This window comes from Meles meles, chromosome 1 (genome assembly GCF_922984935.1).
Source record: "Meles meles chromosome 1, mMelMel3.1 paternal haplotype, whole genome shotgun sequence".
NCBI lineage: Eukaryota > Metazoa > Chordata > Mammalia > Carnivora > Mustelidae > Meles > Meles meles.
The window spans coordinates 40,718,476-40,738,340 of record NC_060066.1 but is presented as its reverse complement, the minus strand read 5'-3'; the positions used below and the strand labels follow the sequence as shown (position 1 = coordinate 40,738,340).

The 19,865-nt window shown below is 46.1% G+C and overlaps 1 protein-coding gene across 1 annotated transcript in view; it reads left to right on the top strand.

Moving 5' to 3' along the window:
* PTDSS1 (phosphatidylserine synthase 1) overlaps positions 1 to 2,049 on the top strand; it is a 63,064-nt gene extending 61,015 nt beyond the window's left edge. Inside the window, exon 13 of the mRNA XM_046011713.1 lies at positions 990 to 2,049. Within this exon, the coding sequence (XP_045867669.1) occupies positions 990 to 1,099 (110 nt within the window). The 3' untranslated portion in view covers positions 1,100 to 2,049. The remainder of the gene's footprint in view (positions 1 to 989) is intronic.
* Positions 2,050 to 19,865: the final 17,816 nt, after the last annotated feature.

Sequence of the window (19,865 nt, the reverse complement as noted above, 5' to 3'; positions counted from 1 at the left end):
GACCCTTGCCATGGAGACCAAAATCTGGAAACTTGTTATGTTTTTAATGGCTGTGGTGGTGGAGGGCCTGGATCTGAGCCCTGGAGCAGAGAACTGTCTGCCTTGACTGCTGGGCTGGAGGGCGGCCATGTGCTCAGCCTTAGGACAGAGGCAGCCTGATGCCCGGCAGTTCTGCTTCTCTCCCAAGCCTCGCTCACACCCCACTCCCTGGGAGGATCACCCCCAGCCTGCTCCCCCGCTTCCACCCTCCACCTGGCTGACCCCTGCTGGCTGCTCAGGCATCCGGCTGATGTAGAAGTTTCTCTCTGAGGTCCCAGACAAACAGTAAACGTGCCAGAGATGGTGCTGACCCTACATCCCGAGAGCATCTCAAAGGTGTGTGGCATCTTCAGCGGGAGGCTCCAGAGGGATCCTGAGTGGCAGGGGCCCGGTTTTTAAAGCTGTTCAGTGGCTCAGACGATAGAGGGCATAAGAGCCTTAATTTTGTAGCAGCAGGAATCCTTTCGCCCGGGGGGGGGGGGGGGGGGGGGGGGGGGGGGGGGGGGGGAGGCAATGTAGAAACTCTAGTGCATCTACCGGTCAGGGCAAGGAACTCTGGGCGATGCCTCCCTTGGTTGTGAAAGTAGACTCGACACCCGTGTGGTGTCATTGTTCTTCCTTGTGCTTTGAGTTCATTTGTCTTCTCCCTTTGTCGTGAGTGCAATCCACCTTATACAGCGAGAATGTAAAAGTTCTTCAGGGACCCCCCCCCACCCCGCCCCAATCTCCTTGCACAGGCAGGCGGGTACCAGCCTGGTGCTGGGCTTCTGGGCCTTACCGTCCTGTGTTCACCAGGCCACTAGATGGAGTGCAAGTATCAGCAGAAGAGCCCGCACTTCGGGCAGGCCCCAGACGGCCAATGGCCAGAGCAGGGAAGACCGCATGTCTGAGGCGTGAGCCCCCAGCCCCCCACAGCCACAGTGACGGCGTGTTCTCTTTCCATTGGCCAGGTTCTGAAGACAGCCCACCCAAGCATCCAGGCAACAACGAGAGCCACTCTTCCAGAAGAAGGAATCGGCATTCCAAGTCAAAAGTCACCAACGGAGTGGGAAAGAAATGAAAAGAGCCCGGCTCATCGCAGATGTCCCAGAGAGTGCCTAGAACTGAGAGGGAAAGCGGGATGGTGTGGACCTCCCTGTGCGGAGGGCAAACACGCAGTGCGATCGGGACAAGGAGAGGGGGCTCGGGGGTCATTATTTGAGAGCGTGAGTCTTGTTTCCCATAGACCCGGCCACCCTGGGCAGCTCATTGCCCAGGATCCTTTGCCAATTCGGGGTCTCTTCCAACTTCAGCACTTGGCATGCAGTTACTGGGAGGCGTGCGGAGTGTTGGCGGGTGGGGGCCCCCTCCCCGCCACCCAGGGCAGCGCTGCGTTGGTGTGTCCTGTGGTCGCGGGGCCAGAGACGGGCGTTCGCGGCACGTGCGTACTGGTGACCGGTCTTTATTTTTACGAATCTGCCTCTCCCTTTGAACCGATGGGTCCAGGTTCAGGCCCCCATTCTGCCTTCTATTTTATCGCCATTAGTATTTGGTTTTAAGTTAGAAGCCACTGCTGAAGTTGAGTTGAGGAGGGCGCTTCCCTCCCCAGAGGAGGCCGTCTGTGTCGCTCTCTTGCAAACGCGTCCCCTCTTGAGGACCTTACACCAGGTGTGGTGGGAGGAAACCGGTCTGAGCAAAGGGTCGCTGCTCACAGAGGCTCCGGGGCTTCAGGTCAGAACCCGACCCGTTTGTTCCCAACGTCGTCTGTCCCGACTGGCCACAGTGCACAGAAGCGGGGCTGCTCCCGGGCCACGCACACCGGGCTTCTCTCCCAGCCAGGTGCCTTCTACATTGTATTGGTTTCCCCCCGTGCCGTGTGGCTGACATTGTCTTTTAGTCCCATGTGAGGTGCTGGTGAGTATTACCTTCCATCCGTGCCATGCTCTAGAACATTTACTTACCCTGATAGTTCACCACCTCTGATGGATTCCTGTTTTAAATAAAATAATTCACGTGAAAGTCCATCAAAGATGAGTCTCTGTAAAATGCTCGTTTCTTCGCATCGTGTTGGTATTTTTCACCATTTGTAAGCAATCACTGTATTCTTCAGGTGACTTTAGGGAGATAGGAGTGTGGACGTGCTTTCTGCAGTGACAAGAGAAGAGAGGAAAGATGGTATTTTAGAGGGTGTACAGACCCACGTTCTGTTTCCGCAGATCCCCGGATGCGCTATAGGAGACCAACGGGATCGTCATTGTGTGTGCACGTGGTGATTGTTACCCCCACCGAGCTAGTTTTTTTTTTTTTGCCTCTAACAAGGGGCTGGTACTCAGCTGATTGGCTTAGAGATCTAAATATTTGCCAGAAGAAATCCTCCTGTTCCTTCATTTCACAGAGCAGAGTTTTCAATGTCTTTTCCCCCTTGAAGGAAATCTTTCGCCCTAGAAGTGTCATGTTTTCCTTTTCTGCAAAGGAATTCTGGGGCAGGGGTGAGGCGGTGAGATGAATCATGCAAACCAGGGTCACATCCTGTGCTCTGGGCTGCCGGCAACCACTTGGTTGAGAGTGTCATCCAGGCTTGGCTGCAGCGGCCGGGCGCCTTGCTGGTGGAGGGCCACACCGGGACTGGGGGAGTCGGCTGTGATGGGCACCCCCGCCCTGCTCCATGTTCACATGGGGTCCACGCAGCAGCTCTGTCCTTCTCAGAAAGGGCTGAGACAACTGAGGTGCTCCTTGCAAAAACCGCCTACACTTTGAGAGCCCATCAAAGAGGCATTTTTAAAACACAGGTAGAGTGTACATGTTCTTTGAAGTAGGGAAGTTTGTTTCATTTCCCCATGTGTTTTGCTTTTCTGAGCACCAAGTGCCCAAGTATATCACAGTATCATAGACACAGTCTGCCTCAACTCTCCTTCCTGTGCACCTGGCCCACGTCGCGGAGTGTTTCCAAGTTCATTTTCTGGGAGAACTGGGCCTGGCCTTTGAACGCTCCTAACTCATAGCTCAGTCAGACGGTTGCAGCGTGTTCCTTTCTCCAAGGCCGGCTTAGAAGGAGGCACATATTAGCACGTGGCGGCTGACTGTCCTGTGGGACATCGAAAAGCATAGAGCACATGAGACCATTTTTCTTCTGTGCCTTTGTCTGAACTTCCAGCAAAGTCCTCAGATACTGTCTGTGCCTGCTCTTTGAGTTTAAACTTTCTTTTTTTTTTCCCCCTTTCAGTAAAAGCTCTGGACACGGTGGTACAAAACCAGTGCTTTCCGTAGCTGGCCAGAACCTCTGCTGCCTTTCCTCCTAGAAACCATACTGCTGGCTTTGGCCCACTTTTCCACTCATTTCTATGGAAATGGACCTCTCATTGGGTAGAAACAGATCTGAGGCATCATTTAATATCAGAAACGATTCATTTGCAAATCACCCTCTTAAAAGACACTGTTGTTTTGGACATAATGCACAAAGAATGTTTCCTGTCTTTTTCTCCATAAGTAGCACCGTATGGGGTATTCGATACCTTTCCTTTTTTGTCATTCTTGGTCTTCCATGGCCCTTCCCTGCTTTCCTTGTGTCTACTTTCACCGTTTGAAAAAGACTTGGCACAACCGCTCCCACAGCGACGCTAGAACATTTTATTGACCTGCTAAGCATTGTGATGATAAAAGACATCCCATAAATGCAGCCTTATTTTCACTAGAACTTCTTCTGTAGTGAGCTCATGAGTACAGTACTCACCCAAGAGAAAGAAAATAAAATTCCTTACCAAACAAATCAGGTTCTGCCCTAGAGGTCTTCCCTCTGAAGCTGCGTCTCTGAGCGATAGCTCTGATTGTTCAGGATCTCCCTTTGGACATGAACACTGGATTGTTTCATTTCTTTCTAGGAGTCCACTTGGCCAGGCCCTTACAGGAGGTGGGGGGACGCTAAATGCAGGAATAGAACCACCTGTTCACCACTGGACACTGGACTGAAGTGAGCACGTTAAACACAGGGGATCGGACTTGTGTGCTCTTTGAATCATGCTCAGCTCCTGCTGCAGAATTCCCAGGCCCACCACGGTGTTCACTAGCTGGGCTTCATTTGTAGTGTTCTTATTGTCAGAGAAAGCAGGAATCCCACAGGTAGGCCGTTGTCATCCTCCGTATATTCCCTACTTACATGATTAAAATCAAGACGCAAGGAGAGCCAAGACTTCTGTCTGTCAGGGAGTGTTTCATCAAAAATGCATGTCTTTCCTTCATATGTAGGTGTGCATTTGTAAGAGTCATGTTTGAGAGTTGGTGCTTCGCAAGGATCGGCATTGGCCATGGCTAAGACCGATGGGCTGCACTGTCTCGTTGCTAGCCCATAATAATTCAGTTTTTACAACATTTCCTTGATCCCATTTTATTCTAAACGTGATGCTAAGACTATCACAGGTGAAAGTCACAAAAAAATTTGAATTGGAGCTTTGGCATTATTTTTGGTGCAATACTTAGGCTTTTTTTACTTCCCTATCTTCTGTGAATTCAGAGGAATCATTTATGAATGTCAACTAAAGATGGAGAAAAATAGTTGCATGCGATTTGGTGGCAGGGGGATTGTTAGAATGCTGAATTGTAAAAATCTTCCTTGTCTCCTCTGTTGACCAAAGGCCGCCTTTAACCCATTTCAGAAATTCATCTGTGACTTTGTCTATCTTGACATTCCCTTGCTTGCAGCTTTGTTGGGTAGATTTTGGAGCTGCCTATTGTATAAGAAAATATTTGTTGTTAAAGTCTCACACAGTTCCAAATAGCTCCAAGGCCTCCCAGGGCTATGCTTAGTTTTCATTATACATCATGATACTGTGGTTGGAAATTGGACTCTATGTATAGCGCACCTGGCTGGGGCAGCGGGGGGGGAGTAACGGGGGGATAGCCAAGTTCCCTGCCTGTAGTGTTGGCAAAAGGGACTCCAAAGTCCCCAGCATTCTTGTCCTCCTGGAGCAAGGAGAAGAGCATTGGCAAATCCATCCCCTTCTCATAAATCTAGTGAGGACAGGAACATCATTCAAGAAAATAGAATTTGCCCAAGAGTTTTGCTTTCACATCTGATGCAGTCATGTGTGAAACTCTTGTGCCCCAGGTATTAATTATTTTTTTTCTTTGTTATCGGAAGGCTCTGAAAACATGTTCAAAGGGCCTGTAAGTTGTGGGCACCAATAATGTCCCACAGTTTCTGGAAGGTTTTCTTAGATCTGCATGACCCCCGGGCCTCAGGTGCCGGTGTTTCTATGTAGGCCAAGTCCCTGTTCTGGATGCTCAGGAAAGGCGACTCATGATTCTATCAACCACTGGAAATAAGGTTTGTTTGCTTTTTTTTTTTTTTTTTTTTGCCCCCTCCCCCCAGTTTGCTTTTAAAAGTAGACAAATTGGAGACTCAAGAACCAAAATACTGTATTTTCATATCTGAAGTATACAAAGAATAGCCTTAATGATGGTGTCAAATCGCAGGCAGGTTTATATAATAATCCGTACTGGAAAATCTGGACTGTAAACCTCAACTCTTCCCACTCACTTGATGAAGGGCTCCTTTGGCTCATTCTCGTCAATCGGACTGCATACATCAAGGTCAGGTGTTGGGAATTTTATGGCTGCAACCCAGGAAAGGCTTAAGAAAGATCTCCAGCTTTCAAAATGTTTAGAATCCTCTACCTTCTTTTGGAGTGGACAAAATCCAGACCAGGAGCAAGTGGATGGATTTAATGGGCCACTGCTAGGTTATCTTCCAGGCAGGCTTTTAGAGGACAGGGAACCATGGAAAGACCTCTAGGTGGGACTCTTAGGACCCCTCACTCCCCTGAATCTTCCTAGGGCAGCAGTCGCACTCAGCTGGCTTTGCTCGTGAGCCAGACCCCAGGATGGTGTTTTCAATTCCAGGAGGAAAGGGCCTCCTCGAAACCGCCCCTCACCCACCCCATGGGTCCAGGTATATTTATGTATGTGTGTTCTTCTTGAATCCAGTGAGTTTGGTGGTGTTATCAACATTTTCTGGGGTTATGGTGCTTAGGAAGGGTATTTGGCCCCAGAGCACACAGCCATTAGAGGCTGTCAGATCAGCCCAGAGCCTAATGCTCCTTTTTCCACTCCAGGCTCTTTGACTCGATTGCTGTGCACAGGTCTTAGGCCCCATTGCCAGACCAGAGCCTCCACAGACCTGCCCCCACCTTGCTTCCAGCCAGCACCCATGGCAGATGCATGGACAGTGAGAAGCTTGCTCAAATGGGGGAGCCCAGGCCCTTGTCTGCCCTCCCCCAGAAGGCGACAGTGTGACTCCTCTCAGGTACTCACTGTGTGAGGGATGGCCAAACCTCCAAGCCACTCTCCACATGTTGGCTCCCCATGTGATTTTCGCTGGTTGCGTGCTGGGTGGAAGAAATAACCAGTGCTGTGTGAGGAGATGGACTCTGACCTCATCTGCACTTTGTGTGGCCTCAGATGAGTCAAGATGTGATTCCTTAAAGCAGGTCCCATCTCTGGGTTCTCTTCCTCATGTTTTGACGCATTCTGCAAACTGTCAGAAGGCAGTTCCTCAGCCCTAGCCGCTCCCTCTACCCTCAGGAATCTGATTTATGATCTGGTGAGGCCATAAACCTCTGCTCTTCACTTCTGAAAAACAGCAAAGTATGGGAAAGAATGTAAATTATAAATACTGAATTCCTATGGTCGGCAATAATGGAATGGCCTGGGTTTTGTGTGTTTTTTTGTTGTTGTTGTGGTTGTTAATATGGTATGCATATGGCTTTGATTTCTAAGGGTCTGGGTTCCCCTGCCCCACCACCACCATATTTCTAGGGGGAATAGAGAGCCGTGAAATACCCCGCTGAGATATGAATGAGAGAGAGCAGTTTTCTGATGACTCACTGGCCAGAATACTTTGGAAGCCACTCTTCACAGAGGGACGGGATGGTAGGTGACTGTCACATACCCATCCTTTCCCTGCTGACCCGCTGTCACACAACCCCACACCAAACCCTCGTGTTCTCACTTAGCAAGCCCGTGTCTCCCCAGTTGTAACTCTCTAGAAAAAGGTTTTCCTGTAAGATTTTTGAAACTCTCCACCTGTGCCTGTTAACAGTCAAGGTTCTGTGCTCTCGCTGGGAACAGACTTCTTACTGCTGCCACTAGCAGTAAGGACAGCTACAGAGTCATGGTGAAGACCAAAGGGTGGCATGGGTTTGAATTTTCATTCAAAATAAAAATTTCAGGGGCACCTGGGTGGCTCAATGGGTTAAAGCCTCTGCCTTCGGCTCAGGTCATGATCCCAGGGTCCTGGGATCGAGCCCCGCATCGGGCTCTTTGCTCAGCGGGGAGTCTGCTTCCCTCTCTCTCTGCCTGCCTCTCTGCCTACTTGTGATCTCTGTCTGTCAAATAAATAAATAAAATCTTTAAAACAAACAAACAAAACAAAATAAAAATTTCATTCAAAAATAGGTCAGCTCCGGCTTCGATTTCACAAGCTGGGCCCCCACAGCTCCCCGCTCTGCTGAGGCGGAAAGAAACCTCTCGGTGACCGTGTGAATTCCCCTTACCCATCTCAGACCACAGATGACAGCGCCTGAGATTGCTGTGCTGCCCTTCAGCACTTTTCCCCTTAAACCTGACCTCATCCCAGCTCACAAGGCTGGGTAAAAGCAGAGTCTCAGAGTTCCCAAGCTACAGTTATCACAGCCTAAGTCTGCCAGGGTATCTATTAAAGTCCTGGTCAGCAAGGAAGCTGACAGCAGAGCAGTGTGTGTGAGCGTATGGCACTTAAACTCACAATCGTGTCCACCCACAGAAACATCCTCTCGCAAGTACCTATTTACCCCCACACTCGCCCTTCACGTCTTCTTTGGACCTCATTGGATTCACAGAACGCCAAGCTCAGCTCGAGGGTGGGACCAGCCAGACCACACATAGGACATGGACGAGAGGGCTAAGGTTCTCGAAAACACCCAAGTGGAAGTGTACATTTTGGCCCCTTGGATCACCTCCACTGTGGGTCTCAACCTTGTGTCTCTGCCGGAAGTTTCCGTTTATGGACATCTAAGTAATTTCAACAAAAACTGAAGATAAGCCCAGCAGTAGTGGCCAAAGAAAATGTCTAGGTCAGTGGGGTGGTTAGTTTAACGTGTCACCCCTGACTGAAGGCCCAGACGGCTGGTAAAATGTTATTTCTGGGTGTGTCAGTGAGAGTGTCTGGGGAAGAGATTAGCATTTGAATCTGCAGGCTAAGCAAAGCAGATGGCCCTTGGCTAACGTGGGTGGGCATCCTCCAATCCATTGATGGCCTCAATAGAACAAAAAGGTGAAGGAAGGGCGAATTTGCTCTCTCTGCCTGAGCTGAGACATCCATCTTCTCGGACATTATTGCTCCTAGTCCTCAGGCTTTTCAAACTCAGACCACGACCTCCCCACAACACCGTCCCCCCACACACGCACAGCTCTCAGGCCATTAGACTCAGACTGGATTATGCCATGCACCAGCTTTCATGGTTCTCTAGCTTGCAGACCGTGGATTGTGGGACTTCTTGGCCTCCATACTCACATAAGCCAATTCCTAGCAAGTCTCATGTAGATTGTTACAGATAGGGATAGAGATACCCTGTTGGTTCTAACACAGCCAGTCTTGTGTTTGGATTGATGTCTGAAAGTTAAACTTGCAAAAGGAAATGAGAAAATCAAAATGGAGCCCGGTTCACCAGGCAGGCACCTGCTTCCTTCAGGATGAGTCCTCCTCTGGGGCCTCAGGATCCATCACTGCAGGGGACCAGCTAATCCATCCAGGAGATGCCCCTAAGAACGACCACAAAAGGGAAGAATTAAGCTTTACCCCCCCCACCCCCAGCTCCTCGTGCCCTTTGGCCTCTCAGCAGTTCTGTCACCTGCCCAGAACAGCTTGATGCCAGGTTACAAAAGCAGAACGACACAGTTCTCCTGCCACAGATCCCCTATCTCCCAGGGTTCTGGTTCTTTCCCTGTAAGGAGCTGACTGGATGTGCTTCCTCACATCTGACAGTTTACAGAGGAGTTCCTGCTCCCATGTAAGCCACTTCCTTCCTGACGAGACCTGCAGCCCCTCTGGTTCTCAGATGGTGACAGCAGTGTTCGTGGGGGTTCTTTCTGGAGCCACAGAGGCCAGGTTGCCAGGGGCTATGGCTGCCGGGCGTCTAGGGAAGATGTTCTTTCCATATCTTGCCAGGCCTGGTTACTGCTTTAGTGAGAAAAGAGCCCCCCAAAGAAAGGCCCTTCCTTTGGTGGTTCTCCCCCAAGTGAAATAATTCTTTCATCCTGCTAACTTTATCCTGCTGTGACCGGTTTAGTGTGGGGAATTATTTTGGCTTTTGAATGTAAATGTTCTTCCCTCTCGCATCTGCTTACCACAAGCTTTCCAAACAGGCAGTGACAGACCATTGAGTAAAATGTTTTATCCCCTGGATAAAGCACTTATGTGTTTCCTCAAGAAAGCCACATGCAACATCCGCCCCTTCCGAGCAAGTATCTGTGCGAATCTGACTTCTCTCTGGGGTGAACTGAGCCAAAAATAAATCACTCCCTTGGCTGCAGGGAGAGGCCGACCTGCCATTCTGGAAGACTCCAATCCCATAATCAGCCTACCGATCCCTCCTGCTGACTGAAGCCAGAAGACTGGGCGGTATTAAAAGATGGCTAAGGAAATGACAGAGAATAGCACATTTTCACCTTTCCAATCCAAAGAGAGTTGCTCCCAGATGCTGTTTCTGCAGTCCAACTCTGCCTCACAAACGGTTCAAGAAGAAGGTTGTGGATGGCAAAGAGCCCGTGTGACCCAACCTTCATGTTGTCACACACACACACACACACACACACACAGATGGAGGAAACCAGGAGACATTCGGAGAAAGGGGCTCGGGGTCAGTCTGCGATTAAATCCCTGCGGTTCACAGGTCAAGACACTAAGGTGCCCCGCTCACCCATTAGGATGGATACTATCCAAAACAACAAACAAAAGAGCGGGTGTCAGCAAGGATGTGGAGAAATTGGAGCCCTTGTGTGATGTTGGGAAACGTGAAACCATGTGACTTCTGTGGAAAACAGTATGGTGGTTCTTCAGAAAGTTAAAAATAGAGCTACCAGATGATCCAGCAATTCCGCTGGGTTAGTCTGGGTATATGCCCAAAAGAACTGAAAGCAGACTCTTGGAGATTGGTACCTCCGTGTTCACAGCAGCACTAGTCACAATAGCTGAAGCGTGGAAGGAACCCAAGTGTATAGATGCACGGATAAAGAAAATGGTACAGACGTACAATGGAATATTGTTCAGCCTTAAAAAGGAAGAGAATGCTTACTATGTGGCCACATGGAAGAATCTTGAGGACATTTTGCTGAGTGAACTAAACCACTCAGAGAAGCACAAATATTGTAAGATTCCACTGCCAGGAAGCACTGTGGTCAAAATCACTAAGACAGAAAGCATAAGGGTGGTGGCTGGAGGCCGAGGGGAAGATGGAAATGGAGAGTTGCTATTTAATAGGTAGAGAGTTTCCGTTTTATAAAGTAAAACGTGTCCTGGAGAAGGATGGTGATATAACAGTGGCACAACATTTTGGATATATTTAAAAGCCACTGTACACTTAAAATGATAAATTTTATGTTATGTATGTTTCACCACAATGACAAAGAAATTGGAAAAAAGGAGGGAGGGAGGCAGGAACGAAAAGAAGGAAGGAAGGAAGAAAGGAAGGGAGGGAAAGGAAAGGAAAGGAGAAAGAAAGAAAAGACACAGAGGCCCAGAGTGGTCAAGTAACTTGGCCAGAGTTGCAGAGCTGGCTGCAGAGCTAGGGTTTGGGGGGCCTCTGACTCCATGCTCCTGTGCTCTTGCCCTCATCCACCACATCCTCCTCCAAGTTACTAAAGTGAGCCAGCTCCACCCTCAGAAGCCTTCCATCACTAATGAGTTCAGAATTTTAAAAGGCGCATACAAGAACAGAAAGCACATAGACAGCCAGAGATGCTTGTGAAAGAAAGACAGAACCCATGGAAAAGTTGCATATCCAAAGTGAACAAAGCCTGGGCTGCTATTTGGAAAGGGCTAGGACAACTTTTTAAAAGGTGGTAGGGCGAGTTTTTGCAAGTCATGTATAGGACCAGAAAGGAAAACAAAAGATTGATGTCCACCATTTGAAAAAAAGAGTTCAGTCTGACATTGTATTATGTCTTATTTCCCTGCTGCAGATCCTTCTGTGATTTCTCTTTGCTCTTTACTATGGCTCCTGAGGAATTTCTGGCCCTCCTGTGTACCGTGTCCCCCTCACCTCTGCCCTCCAGCATTCTGGCCTGTTTTTATCACTTGCAAATCCACCAGGGTCTTTCCCATCACATCCTGCCTCCCACTATTGCCCTAGTAAACTCACCCTCCTTTTGTTCTCAACTGACAACACTGCTTTGTAGGAAGACCTTCATCAACACCCAGACTAGCTGACCGCTCCCGCAGCACTGTCCACCTCCTCTTATAACTCTTACTTCCTGTGCAACATCTGTCTTCCCTGCAGATTATTGACTCCAAGACTGTTTTCCACTCTCCGATACCCAACACCTGACACAGTAGGTATATTTGTTGAATGAATTAGTTCTTGAATGAAAGGATGATAGAGGAAGCAAGGCAAGTCGATACATGCATAACACCGAAATACAGGAAGGGAGAGATGAGGTTGGTCAGGAAGGACCTAAATGATGTGAGAGCTCCTCCAGCAAGTTCCAGAAGGAAATGGCTATGAGTTAGCAAAAAGGAGGCAGAAGGTCCATGGGAAGCAGTGGAAGAAACAAGCAAGTCTGATGCAGAGTCAGTGAGGACTCGACCTTGAACACGATGGGGTTATTTTCAAGATTTCCTTTATATGTTTCCCAACAATAGTACGATATACAAACTGGTAAAAGGCAGGACATGCCTTGGTAGAAGGGAATCAGAGCCCAAGATAGCACCCACCTCTGCTAGAAATGTCAACTCCAGGTAAATATCATGTCAATGTGAGGCTGAATTTTAGAGCTGTTGTGGGTCAATGCTGAGAAACAAAATATCATTAGGAGAGAGAAGGATAGAGGTAGATTTTGAAAACTACAGATCAACACGCTTGGCATTAATCCACAGTAAATTTCCAGGACAAGTTATTAAAGATGGTCTGTGACCATCCTTATAGAAGAAAGCATTATCACTGACCATTAACACAGGTTCACTATAAACAAAGCATATAAGGCAAATGTGTCCCTTTTCACAGGATTACCAGACTGGGTATAAGTCAGAGTACAAATCCCATCTGAGCTAAAAAATAATTTTAGGTGATTAAAAAAATGACCCACCCCAACTTTGAGAAACCCAGTATGCTAATATACCTCCTCCTAGTCACAGTGTATATTAGTACATTAAAGGTCCTGAGAAATCCTGCACCCAAGAAACCTATTTAAAATATTGTACTGAGAAATGTTCCACAGAACACACTTGGAGAAAGGATGGTTTGGGCAAATTTCAGCAAGGTGTTTTACAAAGTCTTTTATTGTGTAAACTGTGAAGGAAGTGAAGAAATATAGGGTTAAAAATAGCTCACTGGACTCACAATTGGGTAGACAACTGTACAAAGAACCTTAGTCAATTAGTAGCCACTCTTTGGAAGTCTCTAATAGAATGTCTTGAGGCTTTGCCCTTGGTCTTGGTATGGTCAGCATTCTTACAGTGACTTGTATCACAACATTGAAGACTAGACCTACTTTTAAAATTTCCCATAACCTAAAGTGAGATAGGCAGCTAATAGGCTACATAACATATTGAAATACTGTCTCAAAACAAACCACGAGAGGAATCCAATAGAATGCCATCAAAATTTGTTAGAATCAGTAGTATAAGTAAAGCATAGATGAACTCTGACTTGAAACTAGCTAATAGGAAAAAGACATGGGGTTGTAGCTCTACGAAGCAAACATGTGATAGGGCTACCATGCTTCTGAAGTCAGTGAAGCCATCCTGGCAGGTAAGATGGCTTGCCAGGCAAGCAAGGCAGGCAAGATGGTCTGGCCCCTCTGGGAATGGTATTCCAGCCTTATATTGCATTTTGAGAGGGACACTGACAAGTTGGAGCATGGTTCGAGAGTGACCACCATCAGGAAAGGTTGAAGAGCATGTGCTCTAAGGAGAAAAGTCTGAAGAAAGCAGGGACATTAGGTGGTCTGTTGAAGAGATGATAAAGAGCATGTTGATAACTGACTTCGGGAGGCAATGTAGTAGAGTAGCAAAGAGGTGAGTTTGGGCTCAAATCTCTGCTCTAGTACTTGTAGGCTGTGTGTTCTTGGACAAGTTTCTTAACATCTCTGACCTTCTAAGCTCTTAAGTAAGAAATCATCATCCCTATTTAGTGGGGATATTGTCATGTCCTGGAGCAGAGTAGGTGATCAATGTGTACTTCTCTTTCCTTTCTCCATGTAAAGAAGGGCAATCATGACAGTCAGAAAGGTGATTTATTTAATGTAGATCAGAGAGTTGGAGAGTGGGACCAAAAGGAGAATTTCCTTAAGGAAGGTACATTTGGCTGATGGAAAAATAGGAACTTTGTACTAATCAAAACCTAGGAAACAAAGGAAGTGGCTTAGTTGCCTTTAAATTGACAGTGGATTTACCACCGATTCTGTAGCAGAGATCTCTGCTTTGGGTAAGAAGTGAGATTTGGATGACCCCAGATCTCTTCCAATTCTGAGATTCTGTGATTCAATGACTCATGAATCAAAGATTCGAACAGTCAGCTAGACAGTTTATTGTTCTCTTCCATATGTGGTCAACTCATACATGTTCAACTCCTATTCATATCTATTGAGAGATACTTAGGGAGACTTACTTTAAATTGTTCTTCAGCCATGTCCTATGTATGGATGCTTTCTCTCCAGTTTTGGGGCTCTGTTACAGCCTAGTTCAGGGATTTGTTCTCAATGAGCACTTAATGTTCATTTATTCAAATCTTGGTTCCACATCTTGGCCATATGACCTTGGGCAGGTTGCTTTTTGGGCCTTCGTTTCCCCATCTGTAAGGTAGAGGTAGAACTTACATTTTATGAGATAAAATAAATAGGATATTTTAAGTCCTTAGAAAAATAGTAGTTGTTGTCAATGAAATTAAATCTACTTAGTACTTATATAGGAGTTTTCTGATTACACAATAAGAGTCTTAAGGGTGATTTTTTTTCTTCCTGTACCATCTTTCCTGTACCAAATATTTCTCCCTACAGAGTGTTCTTGGTTATTATGCCCCAAAGCCTACTTAAGTCTATTACTCTAGTTCCTGCAGCATTCACAATGGGGACAAAGAGGAATGAACTGGAAATGAGCAAAAGTGGATACACTGAAGTGGAGACAATTTAGCTTTGGCCAGAAAATCTCTGACAAGGCCAGAGCTGGTCTGAAACATCCTCTGAAAGAAACGCCTGGCATGCAGTCAGTCCATGCTGGAGACTAAGCTAGCCTCTAGCTCTGGCCCTGCCTTTTGTTGGTGTGCTCTACAGAATAGGGAGCGCTCATCAGCATGTGGTGGGGGCCTGTGAGCATCTCCAGACAGAGCCTGCACCTTGGTTATTGCCTAGCCCAGCATGGGCCATGGCCTAGACCTAGAGATATTTAACCAGGAAGGGACAGAGAGAGGAAAGGAGGGAGAACGGGAAGGAGAATGAGTAGAAATGCTTTTTTTTCCCCCAAAGATTTTATTTATTTATTTGACAGAGAGAGATACAGTGAGAATAGGAACACAAGCAGGGATAATTGGGAGAAGGAAAGCAGGCTTCCTGCCAAGCAGGGAGCCCGATGCGGGACTCCATCCCAGGATCATGGGGTCGTGACCTGAGCTGAAGGCAGACGCTTAACAACGGAGCCACCCAAGCGTCCAGAAATGCTTTTTTAAAGAAAAATTTTTAATTGCAATAGAAAGAAACAAAAACATAAAATTTACCATCTCAGCCATTTTTAAGTGTATAATTGTGTAGCGTTAAGTATATTCACATCGTTGAACAACAGATCTCCAAAATTTTTTTCCTCTTGTAAAACTAAAACTCTCACAACTCCCTATTTACCCCTCACTCCAGCTCCTGGCAACCACCACCCTACTTTTTGTTTCTAAGAATTTAACTATTTTAAATACCTCCTTTCAGTGAGTCATACAGTATTTGTCTTTTTGTGACTGGCTTATTTTAATTGGCATAATGTCCTCAAAGTTCATACACATTGTAGCGTGTGACAGGACTTTCTTCCTTTATTTCCACTGGAAAGAGAGAGAGAGAGAGATCAGTCGATCACATTTTGTTTATCCATTCATCCATTGATGGTCACTTGGGTTGCTTACATTTCTTGGCTATTGTGAATAATGTTGCCATGAACAAGGCTGTGCAAATAGACATGATTTTAAAGGAATACGGAAGTGAAGGTTTGGAAAGTTAGGAGGGGAAATTTAGGGAAATAAATGCATAGAGACAAGGAAACTCAAAAAGCAACTCATGCCCAATAATGGCAATGTTGAAAGAATACTTGTGAGCAGTTGGCAAAAAAAAAAAAAAAAAAAAAAAGTCATTAGTCAAGGACCATTAGAATTGGAAGAAACAGAACCCACTTACATTAGCTCAAGGAAAGAGAAGTGCTTATCATAAGAACACAGGAGCATCTCATGGTACCTAAGGTGGGAACCCAGGAAGGACTAGATCCAGAAATTAGAGTAAAAAACCAAATTCCTCTCTTCATCTCACAGAACACGCATTTGTTCTTTCAACTGCAGACATTACTGTTCTAGAATTTGAGGATTCAATTGTAAATAAAACCAACTTTACACTGGGGAAGATGAGTAATACGTAACTATGTAAACAAGAAATTCCAAATTCTGTAAATTACGTGAAGAAAAAAGCAAATGCTGTGAGAAAGAATAGCAGGGAGGTGAGGGTGGTAGAGGGACCTGACTTTATCTTAGCTGATCATTGACTGCTGCTCTGAGGAGGCAACACTAAAGCTACAACTGGAAAGACAAGGAGGTGACAGCCACATGACAGGCAGAATAGATGTTGTGTTGATGAAGTGAGAGAAAGCCAGGAGCCAGGAGCAAGGTGAGCGAGGGATAGTGTAGCGGAATCTGAGAGGGAAAGGATTGTAATGGTGGGCACCAGATCACACAGAGCCTTGTTGACTATCGAATGAATTTCTTTTCTAGTTTCGTAGAAATTCACTGACAAGTTATAAGCTGGGAAGCAACAATATCTGATTTATGTTTCTAGATCCTTCTGGAAGTCAGATGGAGAGTGGATTTGAGAGGGGGGAAGTGGAAGAAGGAGGCAGGAATGGGAATCTCATAGACAGTGGCTTAGGCCCAGACTAGGGATGTAGAGAGAAGGGTCCAGGGTCAAGACATACTTGGGGTACATGAATGTTCATAGCAGCATTATTCATAATAGCCAAAAAGTAAAAACAGCCCAAATGCTCATCAACAGATGAATGGATAAACAAATAGTGGTATATCCATACAGTGGAATATTATTCACCTATAAAAAGGAAGTACTGACACATGGTACAGTGTGGATAAACCTTAAAAAAACTGTGCTAATTGAAAGAAGCCAGTCATAGGGGCACCTGGGTGGCTCAGTGGGTTAAGCCTCTGCCTTCAGCTCAGGTCATGATCTCAGGGTCCTGGGATCGAGCCCCGCATTGGGCTCTCTGCTCAGTAGGGAGCCTGCTTTTCCCCCTTTCTCTGCCTGCCTCTCTGCCTACTTGTGATCTTTCTCTCTCTCTGTCAAATAAATAAAATCTTTTTTTTTTTTAAAGAAACCAATCATAAAAACCACATTTTATTTGATCCCATCCTTATAGAAGTGCAGAAGAGGGATATCTATAGAGGTAAAAGGTAGATTAGTGGTTGCCTAGGACAAAGGGCTGGGGTGATGGGAGAGGAGGTGACAACTAAAGGGTAGGGGGTTCCTTTTTGAGGTAATGAAAATCTAAAATTGGCTGAGATGATGCTTGGAAATAACGATGAATATACTAAAACCACTGGATGATATACTTCCAATGGGACAATTGTGTGGTATGTGAATTATTTCTCTGTAAAACTGTAGAAAAGAGACTCACACCTGGGAGGCAGAACTGACAGGATGAGCTCCTGGCTTGGAAGAGGAGTGTGCAGCCTGTCATCTCTCTTCTCTCACTCTGCTTCTGTTTTGTTCCCCTTCCTCTCTGTGGCTGGGCTTTCTCTGTGCACAAGGAGAAAAGTGGTATCTGAGGGCTTACTCTACATTGCATCCAGCCTCCATGCTCGTACAATAGAAATCCCTGTAATAACGCAGCTTTAAGTACCCCTGGTTGAAGACCTGTTGCCCCAGCCAGGCCACCCCTTAGTAGGGCTGTGTGGTATGAGCAGTGCCCATCCGCAGAGACAGTAGGAGTCTATTTTCAGAGTTTTCGAAGAGAACCAACATATAATGAGCACCTTCCATGAGCCATACAGTGTCAACTCCTCTCACAGCCCTAATCCCATATAATCCCTTTTGGACACTATATGAAAGCATGTGCTGACTAAAAGAAACTTTCTCAGTTGGGTTCCACTTGTGGGGTGTGCATAATGTCCCATCAAGTCCACAACTGGTAAAATCTTCTACCTGAGGGTGGGAGGAGGCCTCCTTGAAATGGGATTACCAGCCACAGAGTCTGGTTCCCAGAGGGTAGTGTTTTCAGTTCACCAAAACACATGGCTTGGGGTTCCTTCTGGTTAGTTCTATTGGCCAGCAGAAACAGAGATGTTTCTGAAAAATGCTTCAGGACCAGCCTGATGGGAAGAGAATCTGTTACAAAAACTATTTGGATCTTAAATATTAGCGATCTATAAATTCCCCCATTTAAAAATCTTCCTGATCTGACATTACTCATTGGAAAGAATGACGACAAATGCCCAAGGCTGAAGGAGCAGAGCGAGACCTGAGGAAAATCCATATTCTTTAGCTTAATCCGTGTTTGTGGAGTAGGCAGAACCCAAATCCAAACCATATTTTCCAAAAAGATTTTCCCTCTTAATTCTTAAATCCATGTGTGTTATAGGAGAAATCTAATCCATATGTTTCTGACTCATTTACACTTAACTCATCAAAGCATTTCCTCTGAAGAGCTATTTGATGTCCAAGGAGACTTGAGAGACTTTTTTTCTTTTTAACAAGCCTTTGTTCTTAGAATAAAGAAGCTGCTGAAGTTGTTATATGCAAAGAATAAATGAACTTGAACCCCAGAAAGGTTAAACTCTGTTTCAAGGAGGTTCTCTATCGGGAAGAAACGACTTTAGGAATGAGCTCTTTTCCTTTTAAAATTTTTTTAGGAGGGGCCTTCAAATGGGTGCTTGGATTTTCATGCCCAAACAATTTGCTCTTCAGCTGTTGTTGGTAGGCACCATTAGATAGATGAAGTCCATCTTAGTCTTCAACTTTTTTGTTAGAAGAAACCACAGCTAATTTTGATCTGTCTGATCACTTGAAGCAAAATCTGCCCAAAGCAAGATGAATCCTTCTGAGAGTCCCAAGATGTGTGTTGTAAAGAACAAAGCTCCGTGATGAAAGAGGTGCCATGGATCCTGAGGGCTGAGAGGTTCATCCTTTCACTGAGAAACAAAGTAATCCAAGTGAGAAGTTTATCAGGCATGGACTTGATGGGTATTCCAGGACTTCCAAGAAGGGAAAGATGGTCAAGGACACACAGAGCAGGAAAACCTGGGGGCTGAGAAATAACACCCTGAGTATTGATGTGGCCATAGCCAGGTGAAGATGCAAGCACCCTGGGCCGGCGTCAATCGGACACTCCTTCAAACTGATGTATGAAAAATATTTGCTTGATGTTTATTGGAAGCAAAACTGAGGAGTCTGTAAAGCATACAGGGCCAAAGGTGGCAGGACTCACGGTCTCTATCGCCTTTGCAGTTCCACTCTACCCAAGCCTGTCCACCCAACCCAGCAAACCCAAGCCACGGGGTCTGCTACTGGCCTGTTGGGGACCATCAATTGTGACTTTTTAATGACCCTTCGGAATCTCACAGCCCACTGAAATTGCTCCCCTTGTGTTCTAGTAAGTACAGAATTCTTCACCTTGTACCATTTCTGATGATGCTTTGGCAACCCTTCTGGACTGTTCTTGGACAACTCTCTGCTTGCGATGGTATGAGATATAGGCAAATATTTACCTCAGTGCATAGAGAAAATGAATAAGATTGAATAAGAGAAAATAAGGTCTAGGGAACCAGCATTGTTTATTTTCTCGCATGTTCCAGGCTTGTGCTTGATGTCATACAAGCACGTTCTTCTTCATTCTATATAACAGCACTGCAAGACAGGAGTTGTGATCCCATTTAGTAGATGAGGAAGGAGATATATAGAGATTAATATGCTTGCCCATAGGCAACTAATAAGGAGAAATGCTTGGATACAAACCCAATATAGGGTCAGGATAGATTTGCAGTGGGGGAGGAGGGTGGTTGAATGAAAACCAGAGTCAGGAAGAGCAATGAGGAGCCACTGAGAAGCCTGAGGATAAAAGGAAGGGTTAGTGAGCTAGAAACAGGGCATATTCGTAGTAGGGACCACCACATTTGAGGGTTGGGATGGGTTTGGAGGGAGAGGAAAAGAAGCTTCTGGTCCTGAGAAAACACTGGTGACATTGAAACCTGGATGTCAAGGGAGGGCATGGGTTTGAAGGGAAAGATGCCGAGACTGTTGTGTTTGAGGTTCTGGAAGAACTGCAGTCTAGGCTTCTGATCTGTGCTGGAGAACAGTCAGGGCTGGACTGGAGGATTAGCCTCAGGTTGACATACTGAAGGACACAGATGGGATGC